Source organism: Rissa tridactyla, chromosome 13 (assembly GCF_028500815.1).
Source record: "Rissa tridactyla isolate bRisTri1 chromosome 13, bRisTri1.patW.cur.20221130, whole genome shotgun sequence".
In the NCBI taxonomy this organism is placed as follows: Eukaryota; Metazoa; Chordata; class Aves; order Charadriiformes; family Laridae; genus Rissa; species Rissa tridactyla.
In genome coordinates, this window is record NC_071478.1 from 1,435,148 (window position 1) to 1,457,784 (window position 22,637).

Genomic DNA, 22,637 nt, shown 5'->3' on the forward strand with positions numbered 1-22,637 from the left:
GAGCGCAAAAAGAACAAAACCTCCAGAATACAACAGTCCACAATGAAATTAAAATCAGAAAATATAGTCTAGAGCAGGTCCTCATGTAAATATGCCCATACGACAAAAAACATATGGCATTTGGCAGAGCCTGAAGGAAACAGATGAATACCGAGTTGTTATTCCAGTTCCTTGGAATTAAGAACAGTAAACTGGATAAATTGATTTAGTCTCTTCCCTGTTGACCTCTGAAACAGCACAAAGGTACAGCGATATTGGAGTTAAAAAGCACTCAAGAGCTGGGGTCAGGAAAACTTGACAGATTTCATCTAATGGTGATAAAAAGACTGGAGAACAGAACGGCCCAGAGAATCTGCCTGATGTTGTACATATGCTGGTAATTTGCATTTCCTTTTGTACTCAGAGCTGTACCAGTAACTCCTGAAAGCATAAGGCAACAATTAATACCGAGACCATAACCACTCGGCACTGCCCACGCTGCAGCACCTGCTGGCACGGGGCTCTCCCGCCAGGCAATCTCCTCTGGAGTTATTTTCTTCCATTGCGAGAACAAATGTTTCGGTGCTCCCTTCGGCAAAATACAGATGGACAGTTGATTCCTGGCAGGTGGCATCTCATTTTTCTAAGAATACGAAGGGTAATATATACCTGTTATTTTAACTTCTGAACACGCTTGGCTTTCAGCCTGGTTCTAACTTGCTATTTTTTTCCAGCTACAATCACAAATAGCAGAATATTAACTGTTTGATTTGGAGGCATTAATATAGGTATTTAAACAAAAATAACGTCCACCGGAAGAAGTAAAGCCAATTCTCAAGAGACTGCACAGCGCCTTTATCCACCTCAGTAAAGTAAAAAATGCTTTACAAGTCTTAAAGTACGGAGTTTATCAATCTCAGAGCACTGCATTGACAGCAGGTGGCCATTCTCCATCTATAGCAAAAGCCAGGCTCAGGTAGATACCGGTAGATGAAAAGCCGCGCCAGGAATATCCTACGCTAACTTATTTTTGGTGTTACCTACAGAAAACAAAGGCAGCACGGATTTAAACACAAGCATTACACTGAAGTAAATCTTCAGCTCTTTGGTTTTTTCCTTCTGAAGCCCCAGACTTCCAGATCTGCACTAGGAAACGCAGCTGCCTCGAGGGCCAGAGACCAGAACGGAAGCTGTGTCGGTATCTCCAATATACGCTTAAAGTAGTGGAGAAATTGCTGTGTACACCCTACATGTACTTAAAAGAAAAAAAAGGCAGGGGAAAAAAAAAGATGACGACCAATCTTTTGTAAGGTAATGTTCTGTTTTTAAATGTCAGCTTTATCCATCTAAAATAATATCTCCTAGAGACATAGTTGAACTTTCCCATGAGTGACAGCGTGCTCCATTGAAAGAGACAGAGTTTCATCTATGACTGAATTTACCTGGGCCAAGTTCATCCATAGGTATCATATCACGACTCCCAGACTTCTCGTTATCTATAAAACAGAAACATTGAAACCACTTGACTTACATTGGCTTTTCTCAAAACCCGGTAGTTTTAAATTAGTCACAGGACCAGAGAGGTCCATGAAGTACTCCATGCAGAGGCTATTGTAAAAAACCCCAACTATTCAACTGTTATCCATTCAGAAAGGGAAGTTTGATTTAAGCTCTCCAGAGAGCACATGTAATCCTTGTAGTTTCTGCTTTGGCACTGTAATATACAACTCCCTCTCTCTAAGTGATAACAGAAGCCACAGTTCTGCTTCGGACTACCCACCGCTACTGACAGGCTTCTCTTTGGTCTCTCCGGTACAGAAGAGAAAGAAAATAAGAAAGGGTGCAGCTCCACATGGCACACAGTCCAAGCTAGCAGCCTGCTGAGCCCACAGAAGGCGAACCCACGAAGAAAACAAGAAGTTTATTGTCAGATCAGCAAACTGCCCCAAAGCACCCCCGGTCTGCACGATCTGCCAGATTTCACCCAGCCAGGGAAGGTGGCAACAGGCAGGGCAGCGTGGGGCTGTCGTTTTTGCAGTGATCTGCAGTTAAACCAGGTAAAGTGCAACACGGCGCACTCCGCCGTAGGAGAGTAAAGATTTCTGAAAAGAGATTTTGACATCTGAGTGTTAGAAGCTAGAACGAGGTTCAGAGGCAAAGCGATCACAGCGGATTAAAGCTGGGGCTAGGCCAGCGTCAGCGGGGCTGTGCCGGGCCTCAGGAAAAAGCCCAGGCAGGTTTAGCTAGAGCTGGGATAAAGCCAGCCCCGATGGAGACACCTGCGCCACAGAGGGGGCAGCGCTGCCCCAACACGCACGTTTCTTTAGAAAGGAAAAGACTCCGGAACCGAGCAGGGGTAAGGCCGAGCCCGCTGCCTGGCTGAAGGCGAGATTTATAAATATATAACATTGTTAAACAACAAGTGAGTTCCAACTCGCTTCTATCCCAAATTCTCCCAGGTAGATCGAACTGATTACGCTGCATACAGGTTGAGGAAACATCATCAGTAACGTACACTTCTCACGGGGAGGAATACTATCCATACCCAGCTAACAGGGCTGATCATTTTGTGACTGCGCGGTAAAAACCACCACACAAATAATACATTTTGACCCCCTCACACCATGACGCAGATGTGGCAAATCCAGAAACCAAGCGAGCAAAGCACAACAGCGAAAGTGATAAAGAGCAGAACCAACCTTGACTTTTATCCACCAGAGGCAAAGTGCTGTCGTCGTAGCCAGCCCTGCCCGCCGTACCTTTGGAACCCTTTGGAGCCGCAGAAACAGACTACGAGACAAAAACCACATCAATAACAAAATTGCCACTCAGGGAAACCAGACAAGAAAAAAAACCCAAACCAACCGTACGGAGTGAGATTATGGAATGCTGCTGAGCCCCCGCTTCCGCTGATAATATGGCATGGGAGTAGTTTTTATTTTCATACAGATTTGCTAGTGGATTTTTTTTCCTGTTACCTAAAATGGCAGCATTGCTAGTCTGTAAGAGAAGCACAACCTTTTCACAAGGGAAGATGAGGAGGCTGCAGGCCAAGAAGAGGTGGCTGCCCCGCGCCGCTAGATGGGATGTTTCAAATGAGACAACTGAGACCAGCCATGCCAATTCTTCCCCCAGTAAAGCACAGTGATTTGGCCTACACGAGGTGGCATACTTCCAAAACCTAAAAAGCCACATTTCACAGACCACCGAAAAGCGCACCCAGCAAGTACTTGCACGATGCTGTGACTGAACAGAACACAAATACACCCTTTTGTCACCTAGAACAGAACCAAAGCCCACAGTCTACCAGACTAAGTCAGGACACCTTCCACTCAGGCATTTCCTAACGAAGTCTAAGACCCGGCATCTTTACCTGGAAGTGCGATTTGTTCCACCCATCCTTCTGCAGGGCATTTCGTAGTTCTTTATAGCTCCAGATCATCTGAAGAACGTGAGATGCTGCTTTTGTTTCTCTGGGAGACTGGCTGATTTGCAAGATAAAAGGAGAGCTTAAGTATCAAGCAACGTAAGACTACTCCTGTGTTGACTTCTTTGCACCAAAACAATACCCAGTACTCGGTACAGCCATTCTTGGAACGTATCAGCTACAGGAGATATGTGAAATCATCCAGTGACAACTTCATATCTATAGGTATTTGCTGGCCAAAAAAATCCAAAAGTTGTAAATTGTGCAGATTTCTGGGCAAGCACTGACACCAGGTGACCCTTTTGCCTTGTAGCTGTCGTAACAAAAAACAGAACCCATCCTGCCTGGATTTATTTAGAAAAAACAACAAAAAACTAAGTTTAAGCCACTTTTCAAGCCTTCACCCCAACTGACATATATTCCTCACAATTCAATGAAGCTGCTTCATGGTTTGGAATACCCTACAAAGCAGTTTGGGTCAGCAAAAAATAAGCTATTTTTAAACAGCAAATGAAATTTTACTCATTCCTTAATAAGTCAGTACACTAAAACACTCTATAAAATAATACAGGGCGAGATTCTTGGTTGTCTCTCGTATTTCATAACGATGAAGTACGAGAGCCAACCAAGTCTCCAGCTACTCTCCCAACGCTTTGCTGAGAGCACACCCACCACATCTCACCGGCTGCACCGAACAAACGTTTCTCTACAGCACTCAGAGCACAGTTTTCAACAGAACTGCAGAGTGAACATTTGTCACTTCAAATTACCACCACCAGCCCTTCGGCCAGAACGATTACTGCACATCATTAACCACTTTACTTAAACAAAACAGATTTCATCACTGGCATTCCAGGAACAGAATGCTACCACAGGAAAATGGCCTCCCACACTAAAAATAAAGATCCCGGTTTCACTGCAAATGATGTCTGCTAAAGGCGTACGTGGTGCCAAGATGTACCTGACAAGGAGAGAGCGTGTCTTAACATGACTGAAGTGACTACTCAATTAACATGCTGGGTTTTTTAAATCAAGTAAACCTATTAAAGGTGCTGACTGTTTTTACTGCGTATGTATTAATTGCCCTGAAATTAAAGGCTCTGAAAGGTCAGGATGCTCGAATACTTTCACAAAGCAAAAGCTGCCGTTCACGGTGACATTTCCATGTTTGCAGTGAGCTCTTACGCCTTTTGCTTTCAACTGTCACTTACCTTGACTTGCTGATAGCTACCAGCTTCTGAATGCCCTGTGTCTGGATCAGAGACCTTGCATTTTCCGAGCTGTCAGTAATGATTTCATGGATGGTATTCAGCACCGCAACCACTGTATCCTCTTCCAGGTTCTTCGCAGATCTCTGCTGCCTGCTGGGCAAATTTCTTACCAGCTCACCCATGGCATAACTGCCTGGATAAGGGAAAGAGATACCATTAGTCCTAATAATCATTTCAGCTTCCCATCCTGAATGATAAAACTCAAGGGTGTCTGCCAGGTCAAAAACCTTTATAATGCACATGTTTTGAACCTCAAGACTGTACCGTAACAGTTCACTTATCATTTATTATTTCAAGGTGATTGAGAGTTGATACCCAAGACAAACACCTTCATCATGAACGCTAAAAGGTACTGAGGAAAAAAAAAAAAGCCATTTTTATTGAGAATTTTACAGCCAGCATCTATCATACTTTGCAATGCCTGAGGCAAAAAGCATCCAGTAGCTGCTGCTAATGCCACATATTCATGCTAATACACGCACACGGCTTACTCAACTGAGCCTTGTAATAGGCCTTCTGGGGCAGGGTGTGCAGCCATGCATTTATTAACCTTCCCCCAGCAAAGGTAAGAGTATTTCCTCCTGGGCGCTGTTAGCCTTCTCGGTGCATAGGACTGGAGAAAAAACAAGGGGTCCAGAGTTTATCGCTCCCAGGTGTCCGTCTGTACCATTTGCCTAGCTACACCTCTGAACTATTAAAAAAAGAACCTGATGTATTAAGGCAGAATCCCACCTTGCCGTTTGTGAGGATCAACTTGGATGATGGCTCTAAACGTGTGACCAATATTTCCTGGCCTGACAAGGTTATAGTTTAAACGAATACATTGGTTAAATATGGAGGCATCTAGAGGGAAAACTCAACTCACAGCTGAATCTTTCAGGATTCCTGCTTACGGGCAGGTGAATGGTTATCCACCCCCTTGGGTAGGAGCTGGTGAGCACTGCTGGAAACTTGAAGAACAGCAAGTTGTTTAGTGTCCAGCTTCTACAAGTGACTACCACACAAAAGGAGGAGAAGGGAAGGAGGAAGTGACACAAAGGGGTATCTTTAGAGCCCACTGCGCTTCCCCAGATTTGCTCAGCATGCCAAGGGCAAGACTCCTGCTCTGAACAGCAGGCCCAAGGAGCAATGTCTCTGTAACCACTGCGTGCGACGAGGAGCACAAGTGCCACATCAGCCAGAGCTAAGGAAGAGACGAGAAACCCACCCAGTCCTCTGCGCACCTACACACGCTCCCCCCTCCTGAAAAAATCTACGTCTGTTTTTAATCCTGAGTTGGAGATCTCTCTCAAACCATGGCTTGTTTGGATGGGCTGGAAACACCTTCTGAGGTGACAGCCCTCCACTTGGTGGCTACAGATAGCGCGGATGGCAACTGCATACAAAATGAATCCTCAGCACAAGTGACAGAAAATGTGAGGTCTCCCAAGGGCATCCAAGATCCCAGCCTGGTTAGAGAAGTTCAGAAGATACCTATAAGATCTTTATTGCGACGATCCATGGAAAGGTTTCTCAGGGCAATCGACACAGCCCTCACAACCTTGTCAGAGTCGGACTGGAGCAGCTCCACAAGCACCGGTAAGCCTCTCTCCTTCCGCACTGTTGCACGGATGTACGTGGACCACTGATCAGAACACGCAAGGGAAAAGAAACAACACAAAGTATTGTGAGTTCATATACCTGCCCTTTCCTTGCCCCTGGCATTTCTTTCAGTGCTGCAATTCTTTTTTTTTCCCCTGCAAAGACTAGTTCGGTTGTGTGTGCTAATGCATCTGGAACTTAACCCATCATTCAAGTTCAGCAAGCACCAAGGAAGAAAGGATGTCGAAGTCCATCCTACAGCTTAGCAAGCTGCTGGGGAAAGAGGACGGACATAGAAGGAAGGGGCATCATCCATCAGCATCTGTTCTGTACACACCTCAGCGTGAAAACACATCCCTCTGGATTAGGAAAAAAAGAGGTCATTTGGAAGGAACAGTAAAGCATCCGAAGCATCTCTTATCTTCCCCCACCTCCAGTTTCATGCTTTCATTCTGTTTTCATGATTGATTTTTAAAATAAACTGTGTTCAATACAGCTGTGGAACATCACCCTGCTGATCAGCCCCACTTTGCCACGTGGTTCTAGGAGTGAGCGGGTGTATCTTGGAGAGAACTGCCCGATTCGTGCTGAGGACACTTCAGAGAGGACAGCAGAGGACACTTTGGAGTGCAGTTTCTTAAGCAATCTGACAATCCAATGAATTAATTATTCAGGACCCTTAATCATCTAACAACAGGCTTTTCTGAATGGACGAAGCAATGGTTAAGTGGTTTAAGTAGTAAAACCTGCTGCTGGTTAAATTGTCATGATCTCAGTGACACTTCCACTGTGTAGACACTATCTGTCCAGAAGATGCAGAACATCTCAAGTGGGCAAATAAGAGGGAAGGAGTTTCTTTGGACTTCCCACCTCCTTCCTTTTTAAAGGAGATGTAAATGGACAAAGTAACAGCGCACTTGTAACGGGCCACAGCTTTGTTCTTTACTTACACAAAGGAAACAAGAGACCAAAAAGACGACGGCACTCACCGTCCAGTTGCCAGCACTGAGATTCTGCAAAGCCCCTGCTGCAGCTTCCAGAGTGTTGAAGTTCTGACTTTCGGTGAGGATGGAGAGGTACAGTCGGACCACATCTGGCTGGTACAGTAATTCAAAGCCTGCAGGGGGGGGAAGAGGAGAACAGAAGCAGAAGGTAATATATGAATAAACACACAACATACCTTTATTTAATCACGTATGAGAACAGCCAAGAGAAAGCTACGCCACAGAAAGAAGGGCTTCTGCCACATCCAGGACATTTTAACCACGTTGTTGGTTGTGGTTGAAAACGGTGCACATGGGAACTCAGGCATGGGACATTCACCTGAAGGCCTGAAGGTTCCTTCCCTTGTCTTCAGGCTGACAATTCTTTCTGAAATCTGTGCTATGCTCCATACTGCCTAGCAGGCCGAGTACAGTAACAAGGTGACAAGGGAATTTTCGTCTGCAACAATTCTTACATGGCATGGCTTTACTAGGTTGCAAATTCACCTTACACTCCAGTTTCCATTCAAATCTACCTCAGTACCTTCACAGACACAAACAGGGCCAAAGAGAGCAAGTGACACAACCGTATCAGCCACCCCCTTCTCACACCTCGGTGACAAAAGAGAGATGCGAGATGCCAAAGCGACCAGAATTCCCAGTTGGGAGGGGCAGGGAGAAATGCTGACTCCAGTTCAGACATTAAGTGAAGCAATACACCAGCCCCGTACCACACTGGGAGACTGCGACGGACACACACGTTAACTAAATATCCCCAGAGCCCCCGGAGCAGCTCTGCGGTTTAAGCACGACAGGAATGAGAACTATTCCCAGCTCTGACACAGATTTCCTTTTGTGACACGGAGTAACTGACAGGACCATCCGTGCCTTGACTTCCTCATCCAAAGGATTAGAATTTATCCATCTACCCGTATTAAAAACGGAGACCTTAGGCGAGAACTTCATCATTCCACGTTGTTGCATACTTTGAAGCCATTTTCACCTATCTTTCTTCCGTAAGCGTGGCACGCCACACCGCACTGGTGAGAGAAGAGCACGCAAGCGTCCAGTTAAAGCACTTGCAAGATACGCACGATGTCAAAGATCACGGTGCTGTTAAACTACGTGAACAAAAACTAAATCTCCTGAAGTGCTTTGGTGAGTGCAGGAGGCACGAGCAACCTATGGCGAACACAGGCTCATCTGCAGGCCCTGCAGCTGGAAGACATTTCTGGATTGGTGGCTCCTGGGGTGTTTGCGATTAAAATAAAGTTCAGCAGACATTACTTACGAAAGGATTTTTAGAAAAACATTACATGAAAGAAAGCATAAAGGGGTGAATGAGCTTGGGCAAAGAGGAAATGTGAAGCTTGTTTTCAGCAGAAGAATTTATTTTTTTTTTATTTGTACACATGAAAAGAATGTTTTTCACATAACAAAATGCTGTCCTAAAAGTGTAGCATAATTCAAAGTAACTTTTCCACTAGCAAGACAGGAAACTTACAAACACAAATCACTCCCTCTCTTCAGTACTTTCTCTTCAAAATCGCCCCTTCACAGCCACATCTTGCAGCACACACCAGAGTATCGTATTTCAGACATCTCAGATCAAATTTAGAAGCAAGAAAACTGAACAACGCTACCCTATCAAGCAGATATCCTATCAATTCTTTTCTTCTTCAAATTCTCTGTTGCTAAAGGCTTTCTGAAATTAAAGCCTTACATTTCAAATCTGTTTCTCCGTATTTTTCGTATTAGTTATTGCTGTGGGACTATGCGAGTCAAGATCTCAGAACTCAGCACTTTAAGCCTTGTATAACACTACCCCGTCAACACAGGCCACGTTAACCCCCTGGATACACAGGGATTATTTATCCCATTGAGAGCAAGAAAACACCCTTCATCCGCCAAGGTTCCATTGCTGCATGCCAAAAGTGTGATCTATGCATGAGGAGCCATGAGCTCCCGTGTGCGGGCTCACACCCTCCCTGCTCAGCTTCCCACAGCTTCCCAGCTCGTCTGCGTTCTTCTCTGACCACTGGACAGTCACCCGCTCCGTGCCTGTCCCAGGTTTGAATGCCACCACTTGCTACATGACACCCTGCAGATACGTGTGAGCCGCGACAGATGGCAATCCCCGAGGGCATCCTGCCAATCCATATCGCTTGCTTTCCTCTTCTCCAGTGTCCTCTGCTCGCGTTGGGATCGCTGCCCCCTATATTGAATGCTGAGAAAAACTGTCGTTACTTAATACGTGAAGCATGAACAGTTGTATCGCTCTTCTCCATTCCTCGAGTAAGTCCGTGATTATCCGACTCCAATACGACCTTGACATCGCCTTTTTCCTCTGCCACTTCACCAGGTGAACTGGCAATCTAAGACCTGCCCCGGCAAACAGCACTGCTGCCTGATAAGCGTGCAGTATTCCTTTCCTGAACACTAATACTTAAAGAATCTCTTAGGACAGCTCACTGGAATTTTGACACCGTTATCTTTTAAGGAAGCTTCGCTGAAATGTAAATCAGATCAGCAAGAGAGATGAAGGCAGGTTCATTAACAGATAATATTCATACAGAACATTTACCGCTTCTGTACGAGAGCTCAGCCTTGCCTGTGGTTGAACGGGATGCAACTGTTCAGCCAGTCTTCTCCCACGGCTTTGTTTCAAAGCAGCTCGTTGTAATTTTGGCATACTCGGGAAGAGCCCCACACGTTCACCCTCTCCTGTTATTTAAGCGCAGCCTGCAGCGTGCCCTTTCTGTCAGCCTGGACGTCCCTTTTCGGCTGGACACTCCTCCTGCTCTGTGTGCGACCATGAAGACGCAGCAACCCCTCGCCCGCCGCCTCCTGCGGACAGAGCTGCATTCCAGTCACGTGCCTCCCACCCACTCTCTGTCATTACTTCTCTTCATGCACGAAAGCCTCTCCTTTTTCCTACTCACTAACGTAAGAGCATCTCAAAAATGTCTTCACCTTCTCTCTTCAATAATTCACAGCATTTCCTCTACCAGTTACCAGAACATTTCTGCTCTGGGGCATAACCCCTTCGCCAGTTTGGTGGACGATTCCCTCCTCGTTCCACACATGCCGCCTTTCCATTAGCAGGTTTCAAACAGAGTTAGCGAGTGCCTCCTGTCTCCCCTGCCCCGCTGCCCGCTCCCAGCCCCACAGCCCTTCTACGCCAGACACGGGCAGGAGCTGCCAGAGCAAAGCGTCCGAACGCCCCTACGGATGGCTGCTCGTTAGCAGAGATGAGAACCTACAGCCAGAAAGTTCCTGCTGCACCGGAGGGTTTTTCCCTCATTGACAGCAAGCTGACACTTTTCATAAGCATTATAGTCCCTGAAAAAGAAACAAACAAGTTTTATATTTTCTCCATCTGCCTCCTGTCCTAATGAATCCAGCTCTGCTATTTATAGGATGCAATTTGTCTGAATTATTATAGATTTCCTTCCAGTGTTGTGTGGAGGCCTCGCACATTTTTCCATGAAGCACTTCAAGCGCGTTCCTGGGAAGCACAGCTGGCCTCACCTCCATTAGGCACCTGCTTCTCTTCAAAACTGATTTCCTTAATTTCAAGATCATCTTAATTATTTTTTCAGGTAATGCTACTTTTGCGCAATATACCGCTAATTGCTTATATCCATTTTTGTAAATGGAAATGAGAAAAGAGGGTCATTAGTGAAAGGTAATACATCAAAGGAGAAAAACATCCACTGTTTTTTCTTTTTCTTTAAAAAGCTGTTTTAATTATAGCCCAGATTCAGCACTGCCCTTGAAAAGATAATTTCTCCTGGAATAAACAAGACTTCTCCATCGGTTACAGATTTGCGCTGAGTTGCAAACTACACTGTTTCCTCCTGGAAAAGCATGAGGATAAGTCATTTACTGCTTTTTTTCATTGCAGAAAGCGAAGTAAACAAGTTCACTATATCAGCTTTTGCCTTTCCGAGAAACAAAACCGCCTCGGACGCCGATGTCATTGCGAGCGTCAGATGTTGCACAGCATCTGAGCACTGCCCCAGCTGATGCCATGGGCGCGTACACAAAGGAAGACCTTCCACAGCAGGCTCGTCTTCACCATCCTGCTGCACTCTCATCTCTCTGGAAAAAGGAAGATCAGCTTCTTTGCAGCAGAGTTGCTCAAAATTGGCAAATGGATTCGGTCTGTGTGAAGTTCATGTCAAGCGGATTATCCTTCATTTGCCCACAGAACAGTAACAGCACAGACAGCAATTTCAATCCTGAACGGAAAACACCTGAGGAATTAACTGGGGGTGATTACCCACCTCGATCCATTCAGCCCTCAGCCCCTGCGCAGAGAACGACGCAGCAGTTCCTGGATTATCTCCCCCACAAACCCATTTGCTTTCCCCTTGGCAATGTGATCCTCTGCCTGTACTTAGCTACGTTCTGGCGAGAACATCAACTATCGCACCAGGTGCCTATCTCTGATACGCCAGCTCAATCCCAAATTCAGATGACTCTCTTTGGAGCAAGGTTGCCAAATCTATTCCCCTTCACCACCCATCCCGTTTAGGATTTATTCTCCCCCTACAGGTATGGGAAATTAGACGCATGTGGATACTGGTCAGACGAGAGCTCTCCTGCTGCTGTAGCAGAAACGCGCTGCTTCATTTTCTATCCCTACAAAAACTCTGGGCTGCTGTTTAAAAAGAGAGGCAATTTCATACAAGGCTGGAAGGACGCTGGCAACACTGCAGGAAACATGAGAAAAACGCTAGCCCTAGGAAAAAAAAAATAATTCACTAAAGTGAACTCTGGTAGCTACTGATTCTTGCAGTGTTCCTAGGGATATTTACGTTAGAGTTTTGATTCGGACCAGTTTTGAAGTGAATTTCCCACTTACTGCACTTTGGTTCCAACACAGAGCAGTGGCAGCACCACCTGGGCTCCTTTTGGGATGAAACTAACCCAAAAAAGCAGCCCGGGGCCACACCGAGGGTGCTCAAGGCCAACTGCTGCCTGAGCCCCTGGGCTAGCAAGTGTGGCCAGTGCGAGCACAAGACGTGACGGCTACCGGCAGATGGGGCGAGAGGAGCCCGAACCGCAGCTTCTCCGCAAGGTCATCTACTCACAGACTTTGCAGAGTGAAAAAGCAGCTCCCTAAGCAACTAGGAAGCTACGAGCCAGAAGAAAGGGAGGGGGGGAAAAACATAACTAAAGAAAAAAAAAAAGTAAAGAATCATGTCAGTAAAAGAAGCGAACAATTTGATTCTGCGGGAAAGAAAAGCTCCACAGATCTTGGACTCCTGCCCTCTGCCGACACCAGGCTGGGAACTTCATTACAGCTGCTGCAGTTCATTGTTCGGAAGTTAAACAGTTGTAAACCAGAGTTCAGAATTATTTGCCACAGAAATGTCTTCCGAAGGCGTAAGCAGCACCTCGGCGCAGCAGCTCTGCCCTGCCCTCGCAGGAACGCCTGCCCTGCAGCGCTAACAGACCACACGAAAAACCCCAGAGAAGGGGGGGGAGGCAGCTGGTTACTTTTATAAAACCAGGAATCAGATCCTTAAAAAAACCAACCCGTCGGCTCGATTCCATCTGTATGCTGTGCTTCAGCACCCGGTGCACAAAGCAGCTTGAATGCCAACATAAACTCGCAAGATTCTTCTAATTGAAAGGCTTAACAGTAGCGAAAAGGCGGCCAGCTCCAGCAGAGCCAAATGCTTGGCATAATCGATGGAGAATGCAGCTCCACGCAGATACATGGGGAATACTGAGTGTCATACAACAGAGGCACAGCAAGCTTCTGCAAGGAATGAGGAAGAAATAATAGGTGGAAAGTTCTGAATAGTCCTCCCTAGAGCTTTCACTTCACGGTACAGTACAAGTCGGGACAGGTACTGCGCTTACTGCAGAGATTCCATCAACAATGCAGCATCCACGGCTGAGCAGGAGCTCTGAAAACAGACGGAACAGCCTTTGAGCAGCATCGAAAAGAACAACCCGAACAGACACACGAGACTCAAATCAGGCTTGAGGGAATGTTAAGAGGAGTTTTTCTATTTAGAAAATGAACGCCATAGTGTGTGACCTTTCCAACTAAGACACACGCAAGTTCTAAAATTACGCAAACTCTTCCCAGCTTACCACGTACTCCCACAATGACAGAAGCAATGCCACGCTAGGTAAGGAGGGAAGCAAGCCACCCCCCAGCCCAGAACCCCTAACAGGAATGCTACCGGCACTACCAAACGCAGAGGTACGCCGAAAACCAACACGGGGGCTAGGCTGCCTGCAGGGAGGGCAGAAAGGCGGCAAGCAAAGGGAACGGGAGGGCAAGGCAGTGCAGGAGAAATAAGGATGCCTGGGAAAGCAAACTGTCTTGTGCCGCTTCTATTCTTCCTTACATTTCCCAAGGTCCACAAGCTGTCATCAAAGTAACTCCTCTGACAGAGAGTGCTTTCTAAGAGGTTGGTTATATTCCACTTCATATCCAAAGAATATGCAATTCAACAAAGAGATGGCTCAATTAAACGCAACCCATTTTGACCTTGCGTGAGTCCCAGCACTTCTGTTTTCTATGAGCAGACATGTTAAAGCTAATACAGTTTTCCCTTTCCAAAGGCCCTGCAAGCAGCGTTTCTCCCAACAGCGCTTGACACACTGCCCAATAACAAAGGCTTTTTTCAAGCATATGCAGCTAAGTCTCTTGGCAACCGGAGATGTTCTGTTAACAACCTTCTCTCCTCTGCTCACTAATCAGCAGCGAAGGCTCCGGAGGACCAATACTTAATCAGGACCCGACTGTTGCTGCGGATAACTAGAGCGCTACCCGAGCCGCCGGCGGAGCAGGGACGTGCTGCCCAGGCCCAGGGCAGGGGATACCTGGTGCCAGGCTGGGGCAGGGGAGGGAGCGATGCTGAAGGGCTCCACTGGAAGGGGGAGGAGGAATGGCCCTGAACTGTGGCACACATCTAAGGATCTGCAGGTCACCCTTGGCAGTGGTTTTTGTTTGTTTTTGAGAAACACCATTGTTACAAGCAACAGTGCTCAGGACCTGAAGTTAACATTCAGCCCTTTGGCTGAATGATTAAAATGGATGGTTCGTGGAAATAGCTTCCTTTGCCCCAGTCCCAGGAGACTTGCATCTGACCTTGGAGACTTTAAGTACAGTACATGAAATGTTAACACTTGCTCTCTTGCCAGTTTCTCTGATCCAAAGTTATTCTTTACTTCACAGGGATAACTGAATGCATTTTCTCTACAAGGGAACAGGACAATCACGTCATTCCAAAAGCAAGTCTGTTCTGAAATGCAATTTGTATCTAAACCCCAAACGTTAAATAACATTCTCTCCCTCTCACACAGAACAGACATTGGAGTCTCTGCTTTGTGAGCTACAGATCAAACACGATCTGTTTGGAAGTACAGGTTCCCCTTTTCCCATCACCAGCTTACCACGGTGTTCGCAAGCCCCTGGAACACGCTCCAGGCCCCACATCGCCACTGCAAAATCTCAGAATGGGACTTGGTTCAAAATCCTGGCTCACATACGCTGTAAGCGAATAGGAAAGTAACTGTCGCCAAAGGTCTGCCAGCTCTGCAGGGCTCCGCGGCACGACACTGCCAGCCCTGCAAGGGCACCGCGCTCCGGTAGCTCAGCACACCTGAGAGTGCCAGCGAGGGGTGAACGCCGCCTCGGCTGGAGGAATTCTGCGCCTGTGGTAGTCTCACCAGCTGTCATTTACTCTTGACTCAACACTACAGTATTTTAAGACAAAAGACAGCTTAGGTTTATCAGGCTGGTGATCTCTTGGACAGTAGATCAATATGCTGGGAGAGCAGCGATGCTCCCAGACGTGGACAATCCTGCCCAACGCTCCCAGATGTGGGCAACCCTGCCTGCTGCCTCCGGGGAAGCTTCTTCCCAAAGCTCTTGGGTTGGACACACGCCTCTGACACCAGAAGGACACTGGGCACCGTGACGATGTGCACTGCACTGGGGACTTCTTAAACAGACAGCAATTTGACCCGCACATCCAAGATCAATACCAAGCGTGTCATTGATCATGTTATGTTTCCCTGGGAGGGAAAACCTGAATTTCCAGATGCTGTCTGCTACAGAACAGGAACATTAGAACATCAGTGGGCAAGGTCAAACGTCCGCGCTTATTCTTTTAGATGTCAGTGCTCCTGCTGCTATTGACCATGGGTGCTTCTGACACATCTGTTCCCGTCTCTGCGAGGGTCCACAGTTACACACGACTGACTCGTTTTCCGCCTCCTCTCTGAAAGGGCCCAGATGGTGATCACTCACGTGCCCCGAGGGGTCTCTTCTTCTGCCTGGCACCAAACAGCTCTATTTTGTCACCCCTCCTTTTCAGCCACAGATAGCACTTGCCAGTGCTGCACAGCCCAGAAGCAAGAGTGTTGCCCAGCCTGTCCGGCTCGCCCGGCTCCCGCCTCCTGGGCCAGTTACGCCAGCAGAAAGCACGGAAGCTCAGGGAGGTGCCAGCGTTCTGCCCTCAGAGCTGCAGGCACAAGCCAAGAACACGCCGCAATAATCCAGATCCACAGCTCTGCCAAAGATCACTCCCCATTCGCAACTCTGGAAAGACACAGCCATGGGGTGACGCTATGGAAAGCCTCATTTGATACAAGCAGGTGTGAAAATGGACCCCCCTTTCTTAATGGGGAAAGCTTTTAAATGGAGGAATCTGCCTTGGTAGGGCTCAAATTCATGGCTTTTTGGAGCATATTGCAAGCCTTTTCCATTTAGCCAAGCTTTCCCAAAGGAACAAAAGGAATAGAGACACGGCTGGCAAAGCTAATGAGGACTGGGAACTTGAGGAAAATTATTACTGTTCACATTTTATAAACAAATGTGGTTTTACAACTGTACATTCATGCATACAGGCCAGAACATGTGTGCTTTCAGCGACTTTTCCTTAAACTGAAAAAACCAAGGCCAGGTAAGCATTGTAAGCATTTTCCTTACAAACCCCCCATACAGCGAGTGAAGCTTTTCTGACCACAGCTGCCACATGATGGAGCTGAACAGACCTGAGAGCTGAGACGGGCTCTTTTCACTGCCGTTACTGCCGCAGACGCCTGATTGTCCAGCCCAATCGTCAGGACATTCCAGCTCACTATATAAAATGTGTTTACTAAAGAGGGAGATACTGAGTGGTTCCCTGAAGGAAAGCCCATAAGAAAATCACAGCACAGCTATGCCCAGTAATAAAATACAAGGCGTTGCTGTTAGTATCTTATCAACAAGTCCAAGAGCCTCATAACAGAAAAATGTCTCAGAACGAGAGTCACCACTGAAAATCAACGCTCTGTTAAGGGACTCCTTCCCTCGATGCGCGGCTGCCCGGACCTACCCATTTTTGTTCCTCTGGACTTTTGTGTGTGTTTAACTAAGGATCATGTGTTCCAAATCGCCCTTTTTTGGCTTCAAGCCCCTCTGAAACTCAGCTTTGCAGCTCCAGATGCCAATCAGCTGCTTTGACTCCAGGAAGCTTTTAGCTTCCTCCCAGCTCAGCCGCAGGAACCTGTCTGCAGAGAAAAGCTACTGCAAAAGGAATCACGCATTAGTCCTTGGCTCCAGATGCCACCTAAATAAATTTATTTTATTAAAAAGACTCTGACATTATTCAGGACTGTGTAGATGTTGAACAGCTTTGTAAGCTTACTGTCAGAAAACCCCAGCAAGTAGGAAAGCACAGAAGAGGGGACGAAACGCTACAGGAGACAGCTGCGAGGCAAAATAAAAAAACCTACACGGTAATACTTACCTGGTTGAAATATCCGTGCACCCTCGGACATTAAGTACTGAGATATGCCCAGAAAAAGTCCAGAAAACTCTTTCTCACCTCTGCAGACCTCTTGAGTGTCCAAGTCTGGAGTCTCCAAGGGAGACTGTGTGAGACGCGCTGGATCACGAGGCGGGGTACGGTCCCACCTGCCCTCCCCTGCCCCCGGACTCTCATGGGATGCAGCAGCCCGTGAGGGAGACGCTGGGAGCTGTGGAGCGGGAGAGGGGCCCCAGTGCCACGCAGAGCAGAGCTGGAAGAGCCATCGGGGGGGACCAGCCCCTGGGCTGGGGAGCTTTGCACTTACCCACCCGCCCGCAGCTAAGGCACGGCAGCCTGGCTGGTGTCGGGGGATGGCCATGAGTGGACACAGTCCTCCCGACCTCCATGGATGCTGTTTCTCTCCACTGGGCCCTGTGGTGAGCCAAGGTGTGGGCAGGACCCACGGCACCTCGTGGGATCAGCCCCTCGCTGCCGTTATGCACTGGGGCGCTGGCACCGAACCTTAACCAGCAAAGCAAACCCAAATCCTCCATCACGCGGGAACCGACAGAAACGGGGTTGCTTTGTCAGGTATGGGACTATGGGGCTTCCCACTAACTGCGCTTCAAAGCGCTGTCCTGCCACAGAGGGACTTTCTGCTCTGGGTTGGAAGCCCGCAGACTCCTGACGAGCGTTTGGACGTGTCAGCAGCGGGCGCTGCGCAGAGCTGCGACAGACACAGACCGACAGCCAGTATTTCCACTCGGGCTGGCACCTGTCAGCTTCTCCCCCTCGCAGCCTCTCTCAGTTTTATCTTCAGAACCAAGGGAAAAACAACGTCAAGAGAAAACCCAAAACCTTTCAGAGCTCACACACACTGAACTACGCTTGGAAGCCAATTTGAAAGCGTCTTTCCGGATTACTCACGCTTCACCAAGTCTACTTACACTTCTGCTTCTCATGATGATTTTTATATAAAGTCTCATAAATGGTCATAAGCCATTACACAAGTATTTGGTTATTCATATCAATTCAGTTGCTTGTTAGAGGCCCGTCTGCTTAAGGCAGTGAAGGGCAGCAGAACTCCACTGCTTGAATTCCTCAAATAAGAAGAATAAATCTGTCTATTCTCCAGTGGATCTACCCTCATGGAAACATCAAACACTTCGAAATACTTCCCAGTAGGAAGAAAATATTTGGTATAAACAACAAACCTTTTTGGGGGAAAGGTGATCAGAACGCAAGCTGAGAAGCAGGTACCTGGTCCAGCCTCAGCCTAGAGAAGTGAAAGGTCGGTGATTCCTCGTCACCAGGACTGACAGCGGAAGCCTGTGGGGTTCACGACAGGCACCATCCTGCAATCTCGCCTTTATAAGCATTTTATAAGCAAGTGCCATATGGAAAGACTCCCTCACGTTATTAAATAATTTATTATACGCCAACCCAAACACTTTCTCCAATCCTGTTTGTGTCCTGAAATTGCTAATTAGTTCCTGCTACAGCTTCCAAAGTCAAAAGTGTGTTTCAATTTCTCTCTCCATTTCATGAAAGCTGCAACACACCCAAAGGCAGCCCAGCGCCTCTAATCTGTCTCAATTACAGTCACTGCGCTGCCGTCAGGCAATTCAAGTATCTCCCAAGCATCCAAGAAAAAGAATTTGATGTTTTCAATGTCAAATAAATGTCAGGCCAGAGTGGACACAGCACGAACAGAAGGTTTTCTTCAACTTCTCTAACAAAAAATGGACCTCACAGCCCAGGTTTTCAAGGTACAGTATTTGGGTACTTAATTCTCATGGATTTCAGCACGACCTAGAAACCTTAATGCCTTCAAGAACAGAGATTTTCCACCCATCCTCAAAGCACCGTATCCAGGCAGGGGCTGCAGACGGTGAGAGGCAAGAGAAGACGCTGCTGCTCCTCCCTCATTTGAATGGGGACGCGCTGGGACAGGCCACGTCGAAGGCGCGGAGCGAAGGGCTGCTCTTTTCCTTTCTGCCAACCATTCTTTTTTAGAAAAACAGGAAAGTTTCTATTAAATGTAAACACGTCTGCTGTTTGATGCACTGACTGACCAGCCCATAGTCACAGGCAGAACTGACATAAAACCAGCTTTGCCCATAGAATTACGGGTTTCCTGGAAACACGGATCTTGCTGTAAAACTTAAGTTTGGGCCAAAATGTGAGGTGTAAAGACAACATGATCTGGAGAGAATCAGCTCTAGCTGTTCAAACACACACACATTTTACAACCATAAATAAAGCTATTTGCAAGTTAAAAACAAAAACAAAAAAACCCCAAACAAACAAAAAAAGAAAATTGGGGCCCCAGCGCGTAGCAGCGAACGAGATACCGAGTTGAAATGAACAGCAGCAGCACAGAGACATTTTTCAGGAGGCAACAGGGGAACGTTACACAGCATCCAACAGCAGCCTGGCCCCATCTCCAGCATCCCAGAGGCATGGCCCGCATTCACAAACCACCAGAAAATCAGATGAGAAATTTTATAACAAAGCCGTGGCAGACACTATCTCAAAGCAACTCTGACAGCTTCTTTGAAACCACTTCACTGCTGTTCAAATAGTGAAAAGATCCCTAACCCAATAGCCACTTTGTTTAGGACAGTTTTCAATTTCAATGCAGCTTTCTTATGGTAATATTTTGCAATTAAAAATTGAGCTTAGAACTGCCCATGTAAAAGATTCTAAGCAGAAGCTGACATTTACTGTGGAGGTTGTTCGTGCCTATAGAAAACCCTGAAAAGGTCAGTGTAAGTGTAAATAAGGTGAGATACTTCCTCAAGAGTACCGAAATTCCCATCGTGTTACAACCTATACCCATTTCTAATCAGTCATATACACAAGGCAGTGCTACCAATGCCCTGATGCCTTCTCAAGGGCCATCGAGTCCGCAGCCGGGTCTAGCCATCGGCCCCCAGACTGCAGCGAGTGGCCCCACATTTTCGGTGTTCCAGGGAAGCTGGAACTTCCAAACTGCTGGTACAGTTTCATTTCAACGGGTTTCATCTCAGCATTGCTTTCAGCCAGCAGATACGTAGGATGTGGGAAGGACCTGCTTGGTAAGATTTAACTCTTAAGCAAAACCTTGCAGAACTGCCCAAATCTAAGTCACGCACGGCTTTACCAAGTCGTAAGCTGTAGACGGCAGCACTGCCCTGAAGGGAAGCACTCTCCTGGAAGCAGCACTCGTGTGTCACCGAACAAATGGGACCCAACACCCCCACTGTCTCATTCCTTGAGGAATCCCAAACACACCGCAATGCAACCGGCGCCTCCCTCGTCCTTGGCGTGTCTCCCCTCTCCTCTCAGACACCTGTAACCCGCCTGTTGTGCTCTGCAGTCATCACTAGCATGTTCTACGGCTCAATGCGCAAGGTATCCCCAAGAGGGGAGTGGGACACCCGCATCTGCAGGGAATGCAGACTTCCAATTTCCTAAGTGCTTAAAGGTCATTGGGGACACTCCAGTTAAGGCAGATATTTTCTCTAGATTTTATTCTTGTCCCCTCGCATTTTAAATGAGCCTTTGAAGATGCTTTTCTTGCTTATCATTTTTAAGCTCTCAGCAGGACGAGATGCAATTATATGCTCAATCATGATTACAGATTTGCTGGTTGTAATTTTAGAAGTCTCAAAACAAAACTCATTAGATTAAACGTTCTTCCTGGCTTTGTGTGAGAGGGACAAGAAAACTGATGTTTCCAAATGGAGTGGGTTTGCTACCTGGCTTGTTAGCATGAGCCAGTAAGAAAGATATTGCTTTAGGAATGAGGAAACCTCATCTCTGTTCCCAGCTGAGCCACTGAAACGCCGTGTAACGGCACAACTCCCTCCAGCAGCCCGTGCCCCCTCTCCCCTCCCACGCGGTCTCTCTCTTGCCTGCCTCGGCCGGGCCAGCCCAAGCAGACTGTCACCCTGGGGCAGGTACTTACACTTTACTGAGGCTACTGGTGAAAGGCAACACGAAGTTGCCCCAAACGTCTCCTACAAAACCAACAACATATTCAGCAATGTAAGGAGACCGCAAGGAGTGCAAAACACGACTGAACTGGACACGAGGTGGAAGGATTGCTCTTCGCGTATCCTCCGTCCAGCCAAGCCTGAATCATGTTTATTCCTAAACAGACAAATAACATTTCACGCTACTACCGATTTCCAGTTCTCCCTATCACCAAGACACCGAACATTCACGGATGAAACTAATGGTCTGAGAGGCCGAAATAAAAACTCTCTCCTTTCTACCACGTACGATCAACATTCACTCCCATCCCCTGGAAGCGCCTGGGTCAGCAGTCAAGCTCTCGGTGGGTTCAGAGCAATGAACGGTTGGATTGACGTTGCTTCCAAACCATGCCGAGGTAAGATTCCTCCCCTCCAGCTGACAGGTAAACGTGTCTGCTTTACAATGTAAAATGCCTGCCTCTCAGTTCAAGGTCGTTTTTCTTCCATCCACAGTTAGAGGTATATGGCACATTAAGTCATATCATTCTCCTGTCACACCGGAGAAGGGGGAGCTTTTAAAGCCTGTGCAGAGCACTCAGGGTTACAGAAATAAATATGGCTTTATATAGCAGCTTTCACATTCAGGATATCTCAAAGTGGTTTACAAAGTAATGAGTCAGATAATAGGACTGCAGCAGCTGTGTAGGTAAATGCACTAACAATTGATGCTGAGAAAACAGAAGTCTTAATTTTTTTATTCTTTTTATTTGCCTTTCTGCAAAACGCAACTGCAGCTTCCGTCTGACTAATGAGCATCAGTGACTTCTGCAATTTAGAACGCACAGGTTACTTGACATTCCAGTTTATTTTAATTTTCAGATTAACTCCATGATTAAAGCTCTCGATTAACTCTAATAAATACTGCTCAAGCAAAAGTGGAAAAAATGCTGGACACCTTACCGCATGTACCCCCGCTGTCTCGGCTGCACTAGCAGGAAGGCCTCCTTGCCTGGTCTCTAGTACCTCCATTTGCCATTAGTCCAGTGTCACACAACTATTCCATTTTTATTCCCCTTTCGCTCCTCCATCATTAGCTGTTACAAGCACACCCTCAAAGACCGATTAACGTAGTGTTGGGAGGACTCCATGGTTTACACCATGCTGACATCAGAAAAAGTACTTATTATTAGTAAAAACATATTTCTCTTTTAAAAAAGCCATGCCTTGGGGGAAAAAAATAATTAAAAAAAAAATCAATCAGCCTGAGATCCAGCAATTAAGATGCATTTTGCATGTATTCTCTTTTCCCAGGTTCCATGGGCAAAGGGGCTTGTTCATTCTTCTTCCCATCTGGGTCACCCAGCTACCTGTCATGGATGAAGTTGCTTTGGAAAAAACCCGTCCCTAAAAAAAAAGGTGCTTTTTTTTTTTTTTTTTGCAGACAGACTTTTTTTTGGTTGACTTTGTGATCAGTTAACAAGAGAGTGCCACAGAACAACTAGCTTGAAAGAGCGTGGGAGGTCACCTGGGCCAGCTCCCTGCTCAAAGCAGGCTCCACGCCGCGTTTAGACCAGGTTATTTATGGATTTGTCCAGTCAGGTCTTAAAACCCTTCAATGGGAAAGAGCCCTTCAACGCCTCTGAAAAACCTGTTCCAATGCTTAATTA

The 22,637-nt window shown here is 46.9% G+C and overlaps 1 protein-coding gene across 16 annotated transcripts in view; it reads right to left on the reverse strand.

Annotated features, from left to right (window-relative positions):
• The window catches only part of ARVCF (ARVCF delta catenin family member), a 278,074-nt gene that overhangs the window by 16,414 nt on the left and 239,023 nt on the right, over positions 1-22,637 (reverse strand). For all 16 annotated transcript variants that reach the window (XM_054219498.1, XM_054219497.1, XM_054219504.1 and 13 more), the window contains 6 exons: positions 7,248-7,375; positions 6,151-6,301; positions 4,618-4,810; positions 3,353-3,464; positions 2,679-2,769; positions 1,422-1,475 (listed from right to left, as the gene is read on the reverse strand). In XM_054219498.1, coding sequence (XP_054075473.1) covers positions 1,422-1,475; positions 2,679-2,769; positions 3,353-3,464; positions 4,618-4,810; positions 6,151-6,301; positions 7,248-7,375 — 729 coding nt within the window. The remainder of the gene's footprint in view (positions 1-1,421; positions 1,476-2,678; positions 2,770-3,352; positions 3,465-4,617; positions 4,811-6,150; positions 6,302-7,247; positions 7,376-22,637) is intronic.